Source organism: Embiotoca jacksoni, unplaced genomic scaffold (genome assembly GCF_022577435.1).
Source record: "Embiotoca jacksoni isolate LCO1_2020_lvr unplaced genomic scaffold, fEmbJac1.0.p SCAF_5, whole genome shotgun sequence".
Classification (NCBI taxonomy): domain Eukaryota; kingdom Metazoa; phylum Chordata; class Actinopteri; family Embiotocidae; genus Embiotoca; species Embiotoca jacksoni.
Window position 1 is genome coordinate 8,763,111 of NW_027185403.1, and position 16,907 is coordinate 8,780,017.

Below are 16,907 nucleotides of genomic sequence, written 5' to 3' on the forward strand. Positions count from 1 at the left end.
CAGTGGCTCACAAACTTCCTGACTGACAGGACGCAGCAGGTGAGGCTGGGAAACTTCACATCCAGCACCCGGACAATCAGCACTGGCGCCCCCCAGGGGTGTGTGCTCTCCCCACTGCTCTTCTCCCTCTAAATCAGTGTCTGCACCGCAGGAGACTCATCTGTCAAACTCCTGAAATTTGCAGACGACACAACGGTCATCGGCCTCATCAGGGACGGTGGTGAGTCTGGATACAGACGGGAGGTTGAACAGCTGGTTCTCTGGTGCAGTCAGAACCAGCTGGAGCTAAATCCGATCAAGACTGTGGAGATGAGAGTGGACTTTAGGAGGAGGCCCCTCCACACTGTCCCCCATCACCGTGTCTGCTGTGGAAACCTTCAGGTTTCTGGGATCCACAATCACCCAGGACCTTAAGTGGGAGTCCAACATCAACTCCATCATCAGGAAGGTCCAGCAGCCAAAGGACTTCCTGCGGGAGCTCAGGAAGCTCAACCTGCCCCAGTCGCTGCTGATCCAGTTCTACAGCGCCATACTACAGTCTGTTCTCTGCACCTCCATCACCGTCTGGTTTGGCTCGGCCACCAAACAGGATAGGAACCGACTACAACGGACAGTCAGGACCGCAGAGAAAATCATCGGTGCCGACCTGCCCTCCATTCAGGACTTATACACATCTCGAGTCAGGAAGCGGGCCGGTAGCATCTCTGCAGATCCATCCCACCATGGACACCCGGTGTTTCAGCTCCTCCCCTCTGGAAGGCGCTACAGAGCACTGAGCGCCATGACCGCCAGAAGCAAGAACAGTTTTTTATCCGCAGGCCGTCACTCTGCTCAACACATAACATCTTCAACATCACTGGACATTTTGAACTATACCCAACCGCAGCAGCACCATTGTTTAGGTGTATATATATTTCATTCTTCGCTGTATGTACGTCTAGTTATGTTTTGTGTCTATTTAAGTCCGTTTTTGTTTTTTGCACGCCGACAGAGAAGCTACAACCGGAGTCAAATTCCTTGTATGTGTAAACATACCTGGCCAATAAAGATTTCTGATTCCAGCAGACATCTTTTTATTCCTTTCCTATTTGACTTCTCATTCTTACCTGCGGTGTGGATAGAGCAAAGAAAAGCAGTTGTGGGTCATGAGAAAAATAAATAAATCACAGACGGTTTCATGCAGCCTCCCTGTTCCGCCTCGGTATTCAAATTGGCATCACAGTTTAACGGTGCAATTGCATTAGGACACAGTTCCATAACTTCAGCAGCTGCTCACTTATTTACAATATAATGGTCCAAACCCCAACGGTAATGACGATTAACCAATGTCTGATCATACCGTTTCATAGCTCATATTTCTCCGGCTTGATTCTAAATTTTATTCTGAATCTTTAAAAAAAAAAAATAAATAAATAAAAAAAGCTAGTTCAGAGTGCTGCCTATGAGCTGCAATACTTTCATTTGCCTCCGTCATGGACTGTTTCACTCATTTTTATTCCCATGCCCCCTTAATAAATGATTAGAATACCAACACGGTGCAGGAGGCAGAACTCAGTGCTTTAGTGTCCCAACGTGTTACACACACACACACAGCAATATAATGAAAGACATCCAATTCATGCATAATTAACATTTTACTAGCATAAGCTCAGAGGTAAATTCTCATCACAGTAAAGCAACTCATTCTCATGCCGAGCACACCAGGCTATTTTTATTTGGTCACTTTCTTAAACGTATTTAAGAATGTTGAAATATATTTAGTCCTTCCTACCTCCCACTCTGAAGACTGACAGACAAAGACAAACTGGGGAGAAGACAGGAAACATGAGGAGAAGGGTGATCGGGGGAAACAGAGGGAGCTACAAACAGGGACAGGCAGAGATCCTGACAGCCCCTCTCATTCCTCATGGACCGAGGATATTTTTTTACTTTGTTAAAGTGGGTAAATGTTGATGCAATATAAATGATTCTGTTTTATTTTTATTTTTTTACATATGCTCAGGGGTTGGTGTTTTTTTTTTAGAGGAATTATGTATTTACATAATTTCTTGAGTGCACTTAAGGCGGGTGTGAAATTTTATTCATTTTTTTCTTTCTCTTGATTATGTATATTCTCTATTTGTTTTTAAACTTTGATATGGTGACCAGTGTTTGTATTTTGCATTTTTCTTTTGTTTACGATTTTCCTGTTATGTACATCATAAATGATACATTATTGAAAACTGAGGTAACTCTTCCTTGAAATCTGTTCTATATATTCTATTAAAAAAAAATAGCTGAGAAAAACAAGAAATATATTTAGTCCGAAAATCCCTTTTTATATAATTTTAAAAGAAAATATTGAAAACAATGAAAAGTAATATTTTTAATGATAATTGTTTAAAGCTGAATATTGACCTAATTTCAAAAAATTTTATGAAATGAGTTGAAATAGTTGAATCAAGTCTGCAACTCAAGGGATGATAAATTCAAATCAATTGAAGCATCTTGAAAAAAAAAATCCTGGGATCCTGGTGACCAACTACAAGAAACATCTGACCTCTGTGCTCGCCAACAACAGTTTCTCCACCAAGTACTGAGTCGTGTTTTGCTAGGGGATCAAATACTTATTTCACACAATCAAATGCAAATCAATTTATAGCTTTTATATGACGTGATTTTCTGGATTTTGTTTTTTATATTTTGTCTCTCACTTTTAAAATAAACCTAGCATTACAATTATAGACCGTTCGTTTCTTTGTCAGTGGGCAAACTTACAAAATTGGCAAGGGATCAAATAATTATTTCCTTCACTGTAAATCCTAAATAAACGTTCCAGTTTGTAAATGGTGTGTCTCAGCACAATACCCAAGTAATGCAGTTCCAACTTCTAGGAGTTTTACCACAGTACAGTAACATTTTAGGCTAATGACTGACTTCAGGAAAAGGTTGTGTTTTAAGAGGACACGACTGAGGCCATTTGAATGATAGGATTCATGTCTCCCTCCAAACACATTGTTGTTGTTTTTTTTAACAGTCCTCTTGTCCCACTAAAACAAAACTTGTCCTCTTAAAGAATTTACAGCACCAACCTCAAATCTGGGTCCAGCCTTATTAATTGGAGTTCATCCACAAAACATCAAACAACTGGAAGTTGAGAGGATGATTTTGTTGGCTTCGCAAAAAAGAAATCAGAGCACATTTCCTAAATCGCAGAAGGAAAACATGCCCCACATTCTTGGTTTCTCTTTGGCCCATTTCAGCTCAGATTTTTTTTTTATTTGATTTCATCTCTCATTCAATGTTTTATTCTATTTATACTGTTGGAGACCAAAGACAATTTCCCACCGCTTTCTTAGAAAACCACAGCTTTACTGAATACAGGAAATTTACTTTTTTTGCTGTAAATTGTTAAACATTGTATTTGCCTGGTTTTAGGGAGATTAGTAGATTGTTTGACCTGTCCAAACGGGTTGAGGTTCACTTTTGAGGTTGAATTCATTATTTGCCTCTGTCACTGTAAGGACACCCCCGGCCCATAAAAATTGTGGCAGATCAAATATATCAAAATGATAAAAGCTGGAGACAAAAGCTCTAAAGCCGTAATGTCTCACTAATCTTGTTAATTATCAGTGAGGACGCTGCAGTGATATTGTGTTTATCGATGTGCTGGTCTTAAAAATGCCTTTTTGTTTTGCTGTTATTGAGTCACAACCCTTTAAATGTATTATTCCAGTTTATCCTTACATTACCCTCATTAACAGAGGCTTTAAATTTTGCACTGAAGACATCTGGCCGATGTGTTTTCTTCCAATGTGGCAGATTGCAGTCTGATTGCTCCCTTTCCAGACTAGCCCGAGTACCTGAAAGAGACGATTATCGGCTTCCAGCCATCCTGTACTATTTCTGTGTTTTTGCACATTCAGTTTATTTTCCGCTTGCTCCATTGGAAAATAAAATGTGCCTGTTTTCAAGTCACCTGCTGTGTGTTTGTATTTGGCTCAGTTCACCAACACAACCACATCATAAAAAACCTAGAATGAAGTTAAACACATAATCCACTCTGAAAGCAGCACAGCTGCAGCTGCTAAATGATGGAAAGATATGTTGGCAAAAAAAAATCGCCGACTGTGTGAATGTCTAGCCGAACTTGAAAGACATAATATATCTGTATCTATAAATGCTGCTGTAGCGAAAAAAATTTCCCCTTGGGGATGAATAAAGTATCTATCTATCTATCTATCTATCTATCTATCTATCTATCTATCTATCTTTTTGTATTTGTGTTTTGCACTTCAGGGCTGCTCATTTTTGTTGTTCTGTTTTTCTTTTTCTTTTTGTGTTTAGCACCTCAGTACCACAGGTTTTTTTGGGGGGAGTTTTTGTGTTTTCTTTTTCTATGTATGTGTTTTGCACCTCAGGACTGCTTGTTTTTTTGTTGTTGCGTTTTCTTTTTGTTGTGGTGTTTTGCACCTCAGGGCCACTGTAGTTAGCACCCATAGTCAACATAAAAATAGTCTCCCTGGTTGAATTTACGATGAACTTAATTGCATAGTGTTGGTGATAATTCTATGAAAGCCACAACATAATATTCTCAGTTCATTCACCAAAGTGGACCGAGAAGGCTTAGTTTTTATCATGCGTCGTGATATGTAGTTTCTGTGGTGAATCTACCGGATGTAAGCCACACGTTTGACGTGGACTGCAACAATCATTGCCTTCCCTCCATAGATTTATGCAGAGCCTGTTATACAGAGAATAAATAGTCTTTTATTAACACAGAGAGCCAGAAACTCACACAGGGAATGACAGAGATAAAAAGACCAATGACTATAGCTACAACAAAATAGTGACTAGGAGTTGGAGTTAAATACATTTCCAGCTTTCAGTCACTCGGCTCCCTCTACAAAACACAGACAAATCTCACTAATCTTTTATTAATCTGCCATATATTCTCATATGATGGTAGCAAATGGGATTGCGAAGGTTTCTGCTTACCGTTGAGCCTCTCGCCACCATCTGTGGCGTCAGAGGGTCAAGTCCCAGCGCTCTCCATCCTCAGAGACCCACTCACAAGGTTTAACAAGTACAAAGCCCCAGCTCATCTTTTAAAGGTATGTGAATGTGGGCATTTTTTTACAGCAGTTCGACAAAACTGGAGCAACTACTCGAAATGTTTCCAACTTACACAAACAGTGTCAGACCACTTGGTTAAAAGATGAACAGTACAGTTCAACACACACAATCTGACTGTACTTTATAGTTGACACCTGTGCATCTGGTGTTACTGGTCAACACTCGTACAGTACATACATACCAGTCAACACAGCACGTTTTGATAGAATATATTGGATATTTCATTATTATTATTATTACTCTTCTATACTGTCCCAAACTGTTCTCATTACCTTACAAATTCTACTCTTCAAAATGAACAGGCAAGTGAGAAGTGTTCCTAAGTAGTTCCTAAACTGATGAAAAAAAGATACGCCACGCTTGCGTCAAAGCAATAAAGTTGTGTCCGAAGCTCTGCCGATCAAAATGAAAGCAAAAACAATAAGATTCACAGTGGGACATCTCAGTTTAGTAACTGGCCTAACACCATTACAAGGATGGTACATCATCAGAAATAGTGTGCGACTTCCGTATTAAGAGTTCAAAAGGTAAACACTTGGTGTGTGAGCTCAGACTGAGGTCGTGCTCAACATATGTGCGGATTTGAACGTACAAGACAAAAATATATGATAGGGAAGAGTCATTGAGGTGGACTGTAGTGCTGTGTTAAAAAGCTGTTTTTTTTTTGTTTTGTTTTTTTAAATGAATAGCGCAGATAAAACAATGACATTTACAATGTTTCCGGGGTAAAGATAATTAGAAGCATCATTATCTTCCCATTACTGATGTTGTAATGTTAAAAAATAATCTATACAGCGCTCTCCTCAACTTCCCCACTGCTTTCTAACCTTTTTGCCTCTAGTGCTCCCACTGTGTTTGTTGTTCAGTCTGCATGCACAACCTCCTCTCCTCTACAAGATAACAATTTGTTTCTGACATTGAGAGAGAGAGCGGGAAAATGACTTTATGTTTACTTACTTAATTTGGAAGATGCTAATGTAACATAATGATGTGTTTTACTTAATGATCTGTCATGAATAGTTTGTTTCCCATTTGGTTCAATTGCAGACATGATTTAGCATAATTCAGAAGCTTTGTAGCGTTGTATAACTCATTTTATTTGCACCAACTTCCTGAAGATATTATCATTTTTCTTATGAAACGCTGCAAATCCCATCTCCTATCCAATGGGATGGCCAGACTGTTGGTTGGTTGGCAAACCGTTGTTTTCTTGTCTCTCCACTGTCTCTCATCAGCTCTTCTGTATCCCAAATCACCCCCCCCCCTCTCTCTCCTGCTGCAACCAGTTATGTGAAGTCCTTGGAAACAGCCTCTATGAAGTTGGGTGCTGCCATGAGAATGGTGAAGGTGCAAATGATGGAGAAGAGAGAAAAGGCCACCAGACACAGACGGTCCACCACCGCCGCTGCAAACTTCCACTCGCTGCAGATGACCTCAGCCTCGTCCTGGTCCCGGAACCTCTGGGCTATGTACGACACCTCCTCCAAGATGTGCTGGATCTCGGGCGGGGGGATGCTTAGCCCCATCCCAGCTCCGACCCCCATCCCCAGACCTCCGACACCACCGTCGACTCCTCCCGGGGGCTCAGCCTCATCACTGAGGGAGCCGTGCGCACGGCCCCCTAGCGCTACCCCGGAGTCGCTAGAGGGCGGGCAGTGGGGGCTCTCTACGGGATGGTAACCGCCAAAGTAGAGGCTCATAGACCCGTTGGAGGTCCCTGTGGGGCAAGGTGGGCAGGACGTCTGTGACGGGGGCACGGAGAGGCTTGGAACTGCGCCCATCTCTATGGAGCTGGTGCTGGAGTGGTGCTGGACGGAGTGACGGTATTTGTTGCCAGGCCGCCTGCGCACATCGCCGGGCTTTTTCATACGAAGGAACCAGGCACACCAATTCAACAGAACCACCCGAACCTGAGAGGAGAACAGGGAGCGTCAGCGCACACGCGCGCCATAACGCATCAATGCAAAACGGGCATTAGTGCCTCACGTAATGATCGTTGTCATTAAATTCAGCTTCAGTCACTCACCCACTTTGGCATCTTTCCTCCGTGAGGGTCGTGATGGTGAAACTGCAGGACTATTACAGTCACCACCACAGACATTCCCACAATCATCATGGTGCTGGCAAAGTACTGAGCTGTTGAGTGCGCACAAAAAAAAAAAAAACATCAACATGCTAAGAGTTACAAATAAGGTCAGGCATTTTATGACTTGTTGAACGTTTTCCCCCTTTAAACCCTCCTTTTACTATGCTATGGTCATATTTAATTAGCATGTATTCACAGGTAAAACATTACAATTGAATTAAATCCCCAAAAAATAGGTTGATTTCACACTCAAGCATGAAAGGAAAGCAAGTCTGCTCAGTCTGTAGCAAGTTCTATTGCCAAGGGGAAAAAATACACATTTCAACTGACACAGGGTAAATTAAAATAGTGTAGAAACTTGTGACGAAACAGAGAATCGAGGTAAAGAAACACACCAAAGAGATCAGGGCTGGTTCAGGAGGGTTGTTTTCACCCTTTTGAGGGAACGCTAAAAGGGGCAGGGAGGTTTCGGGGGTGCTCTTTCCCAAACACACATAGAAATACAATATATTTAGGATATATTAAAGGATCGATCATTGGCATTGACTGTACAAGTCCCCGGAACTTTCTTGGAGAGATGCAGCACCATTTTTCCAAAAGATAATCCCTCATTTGGTGTTTTGATGATGGTTGTGGAGCGCGTTCTAACAAGTCAGTCCAAAATCAAATATCGCACCCCAGTGCCGTGTGGAGGAGGACATGACAGGGGGGAGGCAGGACAGAAGTGTTTCATCATAGGATAAAGGTGATCACTCTGAACAACTTTGTATTGATTTGCAGTGACCTTTCATCCAGTGGGGACAAATGGACCCACAGTATGCCAATGATCAATGCCACTGATCAATGCCAATGATCAATGCCAATGATCAATCACTTATCACGTTGGTTTTTCTTCATGGAAGAAGAGTCAGGAGAGGATACGAGGTATAGTATAATGTAAGATAATAAAACAAAATTTGACAATGAGATCTGCAGTCACAAACCACATTGTTATTCAGGTCCGAACCAACTGAATTAAAAATGAATTAGAACTGAAGAGAATTAAAATGAACTGAGCCAAATGGTCTTGAACCAGAACAGATAGATTGAACTAAACGATCTAAAACAAAATGATCACGCTTGATAAAAGAGGCCTAATTCTTGTAGCAGTGCTCAAACAGCTACAATCACTCATGTCCACATTCAGCCGTGGTGATGCAAAGGGATGCAAGTCATTTCGAGGGTACTAAAAGTGTCCAATGTGACCTTCTGTCCAGGTCTTTGGAATAATTAAAACAGATTAAGCTTTTCTCAGTTATCATTGCATTGATAAAGAACCATGTTCAGCAAGGCCAAACTCAACATACTAAACACTGTCATGCAGTTTGACCCAGAGAACAAGCAGGATTGTGGTCACTATTTAAAGCATGTAAGCACAAACTCACACACACAAGAAAAAAAAAAAAAAGACACATTTCTTATATTTGAGGCCCGGTGAGCTCTCAGTGATGACAGTTGAATGACAAGTGTTGACCTTCCTAACATGTCTGCCCCTTCACTTCCTCCATGAAGCCCCAGTAGATGCTCCCTGCCCCTGACTCTCGGCCCCTTCTTTCCTTCATCCATCACTTCGTCTTTTCACATTTCCTTTCTGTTCTGAGAATCAGACATTTCACAGCCTATTAACGGTGCCGACAAGTTTAGTCATGGCCAGCCAATTGACTCCATCCTAGTATAAGGTGTTGAGGATTAATCAGAGACCCTCGAGCTACTCAGACAAAAGCGCAGCCAGACCCGGAGACAGCGTTTTATTTATGATTTTCTTTCAGGAGAGTATATAACTTTACCGAGGTCAGGGAGAAGCCGGCATTGAGAGCACTCAGTAATTACGAGAAATAGTCAACAGTCAGAAAGACCGTCAGCGTCTCCGTAATGTCTGTGTAGATTTATTACAGTCACTGTTGTTTACTGAAACTAGTTTAACTGTTTTCTGAGGAGCATTTTTTTATTATTTTTTTATTTTTTATATTTGGCGGATTTTCACGAGAGGTAAACCAGCACCAGCGGTAATGAAGAATAAAGCTCCGGTGAGATCAAAGTCTTCTGTCTGGCAAAAAAAAAAAAAAAAAAAAAAAAAGTCATCTGCAGTGATGACTTCTCCTCTCAGGCGTGCCAGCGTCGCTCGCTCCCTCTGACTCGCACACACTTAAAAAATGTTACATGTACTCACACAGACAGAAATATAACCCACCAATGAGAGGGACAGAGTCAGACGTGGCGGGCATGATCTCTGCTACCAGAAGCATGAAGACAGTTAGCGAGAGCAGCACAGTGATGCCTTGAGACAGAGATCGAGAGAGACACAAGGAGAGAAAACATGAGCATAAACGTAATGATGACATCACTGTTGTATGAAATTATTCCCGGAAATTACTTATGGACGTAAATCAGTTATGTTCTCGTGACTACAAGCATTTGTCGGCTGGTGGCTTCTCTTATCGTGTCCAACGCAGGTTACAGCTCCAGAAATCCCTAAAACATTCTGCCTTTGTAACTTGCGAGTGCTCAGAGACAGACAGCTATTCATCACATCGCTGCACTGATAAGAGTGGATTGAGCGGCAAGCCTCTTATTTTGGAATTCAATTATTCCAAGGTGGTTTGACATGCATGTATCCGTGGGCTTGGAATAGGATTCATAAGGATGTTTTTGTAGACAAATATGCATCCACAAACATGCCGGGGTACATGTTAGTGCATTTATGTATTAATGTATATTTGTGGCTATAATTATATAAATAAGAGGGTTTTTTTTAAATTTTCTACCAGACTTGTACTTAAAGAAAATCTAAAATATTCTTTTACCTTTAACCCAGCGCTTATGTTTTAAAGGTTAAGCACAGCAAAGTCATTTAAGCAGTTATCTCATCATGAAGCTCAACCGATGTTGGACTTTTGAGGCAGATGTCAGTTATTGGGAGTGCAAAAAAAAAAAAAAATAATCCAATAATAGTAATATGTTGACCACACTAAACATAAATAAATGTTTTTCTTTTCTTTTTGTGACGAAGACTATACTGAGCAACAGTGTAGAGTGTAAATACACTTCTCTCATGGACAAACTATGTAACGTTAAGACTGTATCTAAATCACATGAAACCGACTGGTTTTCTGTGCTATACATTTTCTACATCTGCAATAAACTTAATATGCGTGTTCAGAATCCCCTCTCACCCAGCGAGATCTTTTCTCCAGAGTCCGCAGGTAAAAGGAAGACCAGCAGGGCTAAGCCAGAGATCAGCACGCAGGGAATGAGCAGATTTAGTCCATAGTAGAGAGTCCTGCGGCGCATGGTGACTGTAAACGTCACATCAGGGTAGGGCTCCTTACAGCAATCGTAGTACAGCTCATTACGCTTGGCTGGCACACCTGAGGGAGAAAATCAGACACATACCGGTGTGTTTTTGTGAACTGAAGAAGTGACTTGGTAGATTTAAATACCAGAATACCATCTGAGAAATTACTGTAATTAATAACTGTAAGGTTACTGTAGCTATCCATATAGATGGATGAGTAGATTGAAGAAAAAATAGAAAAGATGAATATATCATGGACAATACCAGGAAAGCCCCACTCCAGAAAAATCACTGAAATCACACATTTCTGAAACCCTGAAACGTTCCACTGGAGGGAATCTTGAGTTAGACCAGGCTCAGCACTTTGCCATGAATTTATTTTGTATTAAAATGTTCCGCAAGCCAAAATCAAGAAAAAAAGTGGCTAAATTATTTTGACAGTAGAACTTTCTCACCTTCAACTCCCACCCTAGGGATGTGGTGTGCCGTACTCACATATGGCCTGGCGACACGCCTGCCAGTGTGTCAAACATTTCTGTTGCAATGCCATCTGGTCTTGTCTGACACCCATTTCCAGCTAACCATCACCCCGGGGGGCCCCAGCACTGGGATCCTCTTCTGCTCTGTCCCAGCTGGAAGCCCCCTGCCAGGGAGGTCATCCAAAAATTCGCCCCTTTCCCACTTCAGCAACATTCATCCAAATATTGTCCCACAGTGAAAACCATTTATATGACAGTGACTCATTTGATTTCATTTTGGATAGAGGAAGTTGGCAAAGCCTGGTCTCAATGTATTCAGCAGGGGAACACAAACATCGAGGGAGACTGAATCCAGCAGTAAAAGTTTCATGCAGTATGCAAGTGTGTTTTCATCTCAATTCAGGGTATAAATGGAGAAATCTCTGAAGACAGCTCTTTAAAGAGATTATGACTTAGAATACACTATTTAAGTATACAATCACAACTTCCATCTGTCATGTGGGCTGTGTCTGCGGCGTAAAGCCTCTCTTACCCACGAGATCCCACTCTCCGTTGGGTATGTATGTGGATGTGTCCACATCGAGCATCTGGAGGTCCAGGAGCCAGCCGTTGTGCGTCCACGAGCCAAACTTCAAGTCACACTTCTGCACATCGAAGGGGAACCAACGCACATCGATGTAGCAGGTGCTCTTCAAGATGCCCGGGGGGATGTACTGGCAGTAACCCGACGCGTTCACCAGGACGTTGGTGTGGAACGTGGCGTCAAACCGCTCATCCGCACTGGAAGATGGTAACAAACAGTAATGGGTACATGCATTTTTAAAATGTTTAAAAATCAGCTTGTATTTTTTTGTTGAGATGTTTTTTTTTTTTTTGCCATATAAATTTGAAATTGAATAAAGACTCATCATCAAATAACACGTAAACTGTGACGATAGAAATCACAAAAGAAGAATTTTTTTAATGTTTGCTAAAATATAAACAGTCTACATGTGGTTAAAATAAATAAATGAATGAATGAGAACAGTCTTTGTAGGGATGGCATTAGTTTTAAGATCACATCTGATTTACCTGTCAAATTATATATATTTTTTTCTCCAAGTATGTCTTAAAACAATGTTGATGTACATACATCACATCTGTGAGAATAGATCTTGATTACTGTAACTACTGCTGCTCTGTATAATGGCCTTAAAGCTTTGCCAAAGAAAATAGACACTGATGTTGACATGAAGCTTCAGTGGCCCTTTCAAAATTGTTCTTTCAGTTCTTTTAAAGTTATTTCCGTACTTTAAGACTGATTTTTAAAAATCACATACTTTTTAAAAAAAAAAGTTAAAATGCAGGTGAAATCCAGCTTGAAGTGATCACCATGTCAAATACGCAGTAACAGGAATCAGTGACATGAGAAAACACCACCGATGCATCGTTCAAGGTTCTGCATCTCACAGCCTGCTGTAATGATTTAAGGGCAGCTGTGAACGTTTTTATAAGTAATGTTTGAAACATTTAAAGTCTGAGATGGGTTTGCAGATGCACTTGCTAGACTCCCGGTACAGCACCAAAAATCAGTATATCAAATTAAACAAAGGTAAAGTGTATTTTCTACAAGTCAGTGTTCTTTAAACACTATGGGACAAATACTCGCAGTACAGAAAATGCCTGCACATAACCTAAAAACAGCTAGCCTGAGATATCTCTGGTACTTGCGCTGAACTCTCATTAAGTATTAAAGACTAGCTCCTCTGGTGTTGGTGAGGCTGTGAAATTCTTAATAAAGTGCAAGAGCGAGGTCTGAACTCTTAGTGAATTTACAGAATATGCCCAAAGTTACAATACAAACTGATTTTTTTTTTTACTGTAGCGATGAGCTGGAAGAAAGTACTGTATATTCTTCATTGCCACTTTTATTATAGCATATGGGATCCGAGTCACCTCAGATCAGTAAATACTTTGACTCTTGAGCAAAATGCAGAAACTACAATTTGTCACTGTGCTTTGTTTATTTTTGGCTTAACCTCCTTTTCTCTCTCAAAAAAATAAACTAATGTTATTTCATTGAATATCTTTATCGGGATTACATGCTTCCATTTACAGTTGCATAACAAGGCTCTCTTTTTCTATTTCGATCAACCAGACAGTGGGTTTTATATTTGTTCTTTACTCATTTGTTGAAAGTCTGCAAGGAGGCCAAATTATAAAAACCTCCACAGGACAGTCATCTGCAAAAACAATGCAACATTTAGAGAACAGGAGCATTTCTCAGATAGCCTCTAATTTCAGTTTTATGAGAGAAACTTCAACCGTTAAACACAGTTTACCCGAAAACAAACAACACATTTTGTTCCAAAAAAGTAATATAAATAATGGACAAAACATTGTCAAAGGGTTAGCAAAAAAAACCTCTTTGGAATTGTGAATATCTATGAACTTAAAGACGGGGAGGCAACAAATTAGCAGCAGCCTTTAATCCATTCACCATATTATTGTTATAAATATGTTCATATTTAAATATTTAGTCTTCTCCAGCCTGCTGTGGGTAAAAAAAAAATTTGTGAACATTGTGAATGAAAGAAACTAAACGATCAATATTGTGATGAGACTCAATATCATCTTCAATTTGGGATATCATAACATCATGACATAATGGGATGTCATTTTCTGAACTCACCAGACCGTTGTAGCTGACCATTATTTGCTTTTTACCTACTTAGTCATTACATCCACATTACTGATGATTAGTTATTAAAATTGCATAGTGTAAAATATGTTATGAAAGCAGCAATAATCATTTCTAAAACATCGTTGCAATATCACCATTGAGCTATTTGATCAAATATATTGCAACAGTTCGAGTTTATGTCAGAAAAAACTTAGTGAGGGACATCCAGAAAGGTAAACAATACTGGTAAAATGCATAGCACAAACAGAGAAAAACAAGGGTGGGTTTGAGGACAAAAGGGGGAAGCATCACCCTCTTCTGAGGCCTGCAGTCATTTAGTAGAGTTTTTATTTGTTACATGAACATCCCCTGACATCCACACACACACACTGTACACATATTATTACTTTTTATTACCACATTTATCACTGTAGGCCATGTTGTATAAAAGCCCTTCAGAGATCTTGACAGTAATTTTACTTTACAAGCCCACACAAACTTAAAGCTCAAACCCACACACTGAACTCTAAATGCTCTGTGTGCAGGCACACACAATGCACCCATACATGCACACACAAATCAACACACACACACACACACACACACACACACACACACACAATCCAGTGCCCAAGAACGAGATAACATCCGTGCGTCGGAAACATCCTGGAGCCTGATTCAGCCCAGACAAAAGAACAAGGTCTGCATCTCAACAGAATTTGGAGATGGACCCTTTTCATTTGTTCCTGCCTTTTCTCAGATTGACTGATTAACCTTTCTTTCTGCAGGGTTAAGTGTTGTAATTTATCTCTCCACTGTGTCTGTTGCTATCAGCTGTGGCTCCAGGTTACGGGGGAGGGATGTGTGGGTTGCCAAAGTGGAGACATCTGATGAATTATTCAAGGTTTGGCCTTACTTTATCTGAATGTGTGCGCTTTCCTGCAATCAGCGCTTACACACATCACAGCGGAGAATGTACTGAAGTGTGTTTGTGTGTGTGTGTGTGTGTGTGTGTGTGTGTGTGTGTGTGTGTGTGTGTGTGTGTGTGTGTGTGTGTGTGTGTGTGTGTGTGTGCTGGAAAGAGCGCACTGTTCATTACAATGTGTAATGGCAAATTTCCATTTAAGAGTTTTACTAGACGTCTACATCTTCCTCTTTCGCCCTGCATCCATCAATAGTCACATTGGTTGATTGATTTAAAGAAAACATAACAGTTTATCACATTCGGCTCTTACACAATGTACATGCACAATATATTGTTACTTACAGCTATCTAAACGAGATCCCTTACAGATAAACCACATTAATGTCACGTGTAAAAACCTCGTGATCACATGACAGCATACACATGTGATTGTGCAAACATATATTTTGCCCGTGGGAAACATGGTTTAGGAACATTTTCATGGTGTAATATGTGAAGCCCATGCAGACTCCCATGTGAAAACTTCCACATATGTCCCCCCTCCCCATGTTATCATATGTTGCAACATGCGGTAAACGTGTTAAAAATGTGATCACACGTGCCATGTGGAAAACACAGGGAATTTGTGTGTTTTTCTGTAAAGTATAAATTAGATCAAGCACCAAAAGACTCTTTTTCAAAAATGTGCCAGATGAGTTTTGCACGTCAGCCTTCTATTTATTGCGGTTTGCTTCAAGATAGAAATGCACCGTAAACAGCTGTTCTCTAATCAATACATGTTTTTTCTTGTTTGTATTTGTTATATATTTGTAAATTATATTAAGACAACATATTTTAGGATTCTGTTGCCAAAAACATTTTGTAATGTACACATTAAAATGACCAAAAAAGGTATGCAACTGGACAGGTGATATCCCTGGGAGAACAGGAAGTGGTTGTCCTGTACAACATATTCTTACACACACACACACACACACACACACACACACACACACACACACACACACACACACACACACACACACACACACACACACACACACACACACACTGCACTGCAGAAAGAGCACTGTGGACAGAGTGGGGCGAAGGGGAAACAGAGACTGACCGACAGTGACAATGGTGGCAATGACAGCTTCCTGCACTCTGGGACATGACTCACCAGACTCACTCAACACCTGCTGCTGTGCACACACTCACACAAACACGCCAATGACAAAAAGAAGTCACAAAGTTTTGAGTCCGAGGCAGAGAAAGAACCACGCAGAGTGAAATAAACTATCACCATACCGTGAGAAACGTGTGAAAGACACTTATCTTTAAAGGAGAATATGTAATATCACAATATTATGCACCAAAAAAAACAAGACTTAACCTTAACTTTTAATACTTTTGATTGTTGCCTGTCATCAGCTTACACAGGCTGAAAGAACAACAAATTGTACAACAAAATACTTTTGTTTCCGTTAGCTTCGGCATTATTTCTATGCAAATACTTTTTCTTTCTAAATTTGTCAAGTCTGAAAGAAAAGAATAAAGGAGACATGATTCATATTTTTTTTTTCTCCAGTGGAAGAAGATAACACTCTGACGCTTTTAACCATGCACAGCTCAGAGATACAAAAGATCAGTGCCTCAGATTCCTGAAAGAAAGACCTATCCATCCATGCACGTTATTCCACGATTGTAGCATTCAACTGAACAGCCTCGGGGCGTCCTGACATTAGGCATTCTGTTTGACAGCCTTAAGGCTCTGCAGTCACATGAAGGAAACTGCAGACAAGATGTACAATATATTTCCAATTTAGTGGGATATATTTATTCCTGGATAACAGAGGTATATACACATATGAGGAATTCTGGATGGGTTTCTTACCTTAGATAAGAAATCCTTATATAACCACGTGGTATTTGGTTGCTAAACCAAAGGCCTTATCTTTCATGCCTAGGCAAAGAAAACGGGGCGGGGGTATCCAGTTAGTGTCCAAAGCATGTAGTTTTGGTGTGATACCAGGTTGCACCGATTCAGCTATTGTTATAGAAACATTTGGGTTTGATCCTACCCAACAATTCATAGAATTTTTTTTCCGTCACTTCTTCTTCTTGGGTTCTTTACAAACCATGTTTCACACCAACATGCACTTTGAAAACATGCACATCAGTCCTGAAAGGAGTGAATATTTTATTTCCCATGAAAATTGTTTATTCAAGTGATCACAGAATCCACCCAATGTCCATCCAAAATGAAAATAAATGAAAACAAAATCCATGTCCATTTAATCAATTAATGCCCCTTTGTGTTCATG

General features: G+C 40.4%; 1 protein-coding gene across 3 annotated transcripts in view; it reads right to left on the bottom strand.

The window, feature by feature from the left end:
• Positions 1–4,732: 4,732 nt before the first annotated feature.
• Positions 4,733–16,907, bottom strand: part of LOC138211311 (neuronal acetylcholine receptor subunit alpha-7-like) — a 34,108-nt gene continuing 21,933 nt past the window's right edge. For 2 of the 3 annotated variants that reach the window (XM_069171085.1, XM_069171087.1), the window contains 5 exons: positions 11,547–11,794; positions 10,414–10,608; positions 9,432–9,518; positions 7,142–7,251; positions 4,733–7,025 (listed from right to left, as the gene is read on the bottom strand). In XM_069171085.1, the coding sequence (XP_069027186.1) occupies positions 6,402–7,025; positions 7,142–7,251; positions 9,432–9,518; positions 10,414–10,608; positions 11,547–11,794 (1,264 nt within the window). In that variant the 3' untranslated portion in view covers positions 4,733–6,401. The remainder of the gene's footprint in view (positions 7,026–7,141; positions 7,252–9,431; positions 9,519–10,413; positions 10,609–11,546; positions 11,795–16,907) is intronic. The other variant, XM_069171086.1, reaches the window with a different exon arrangement.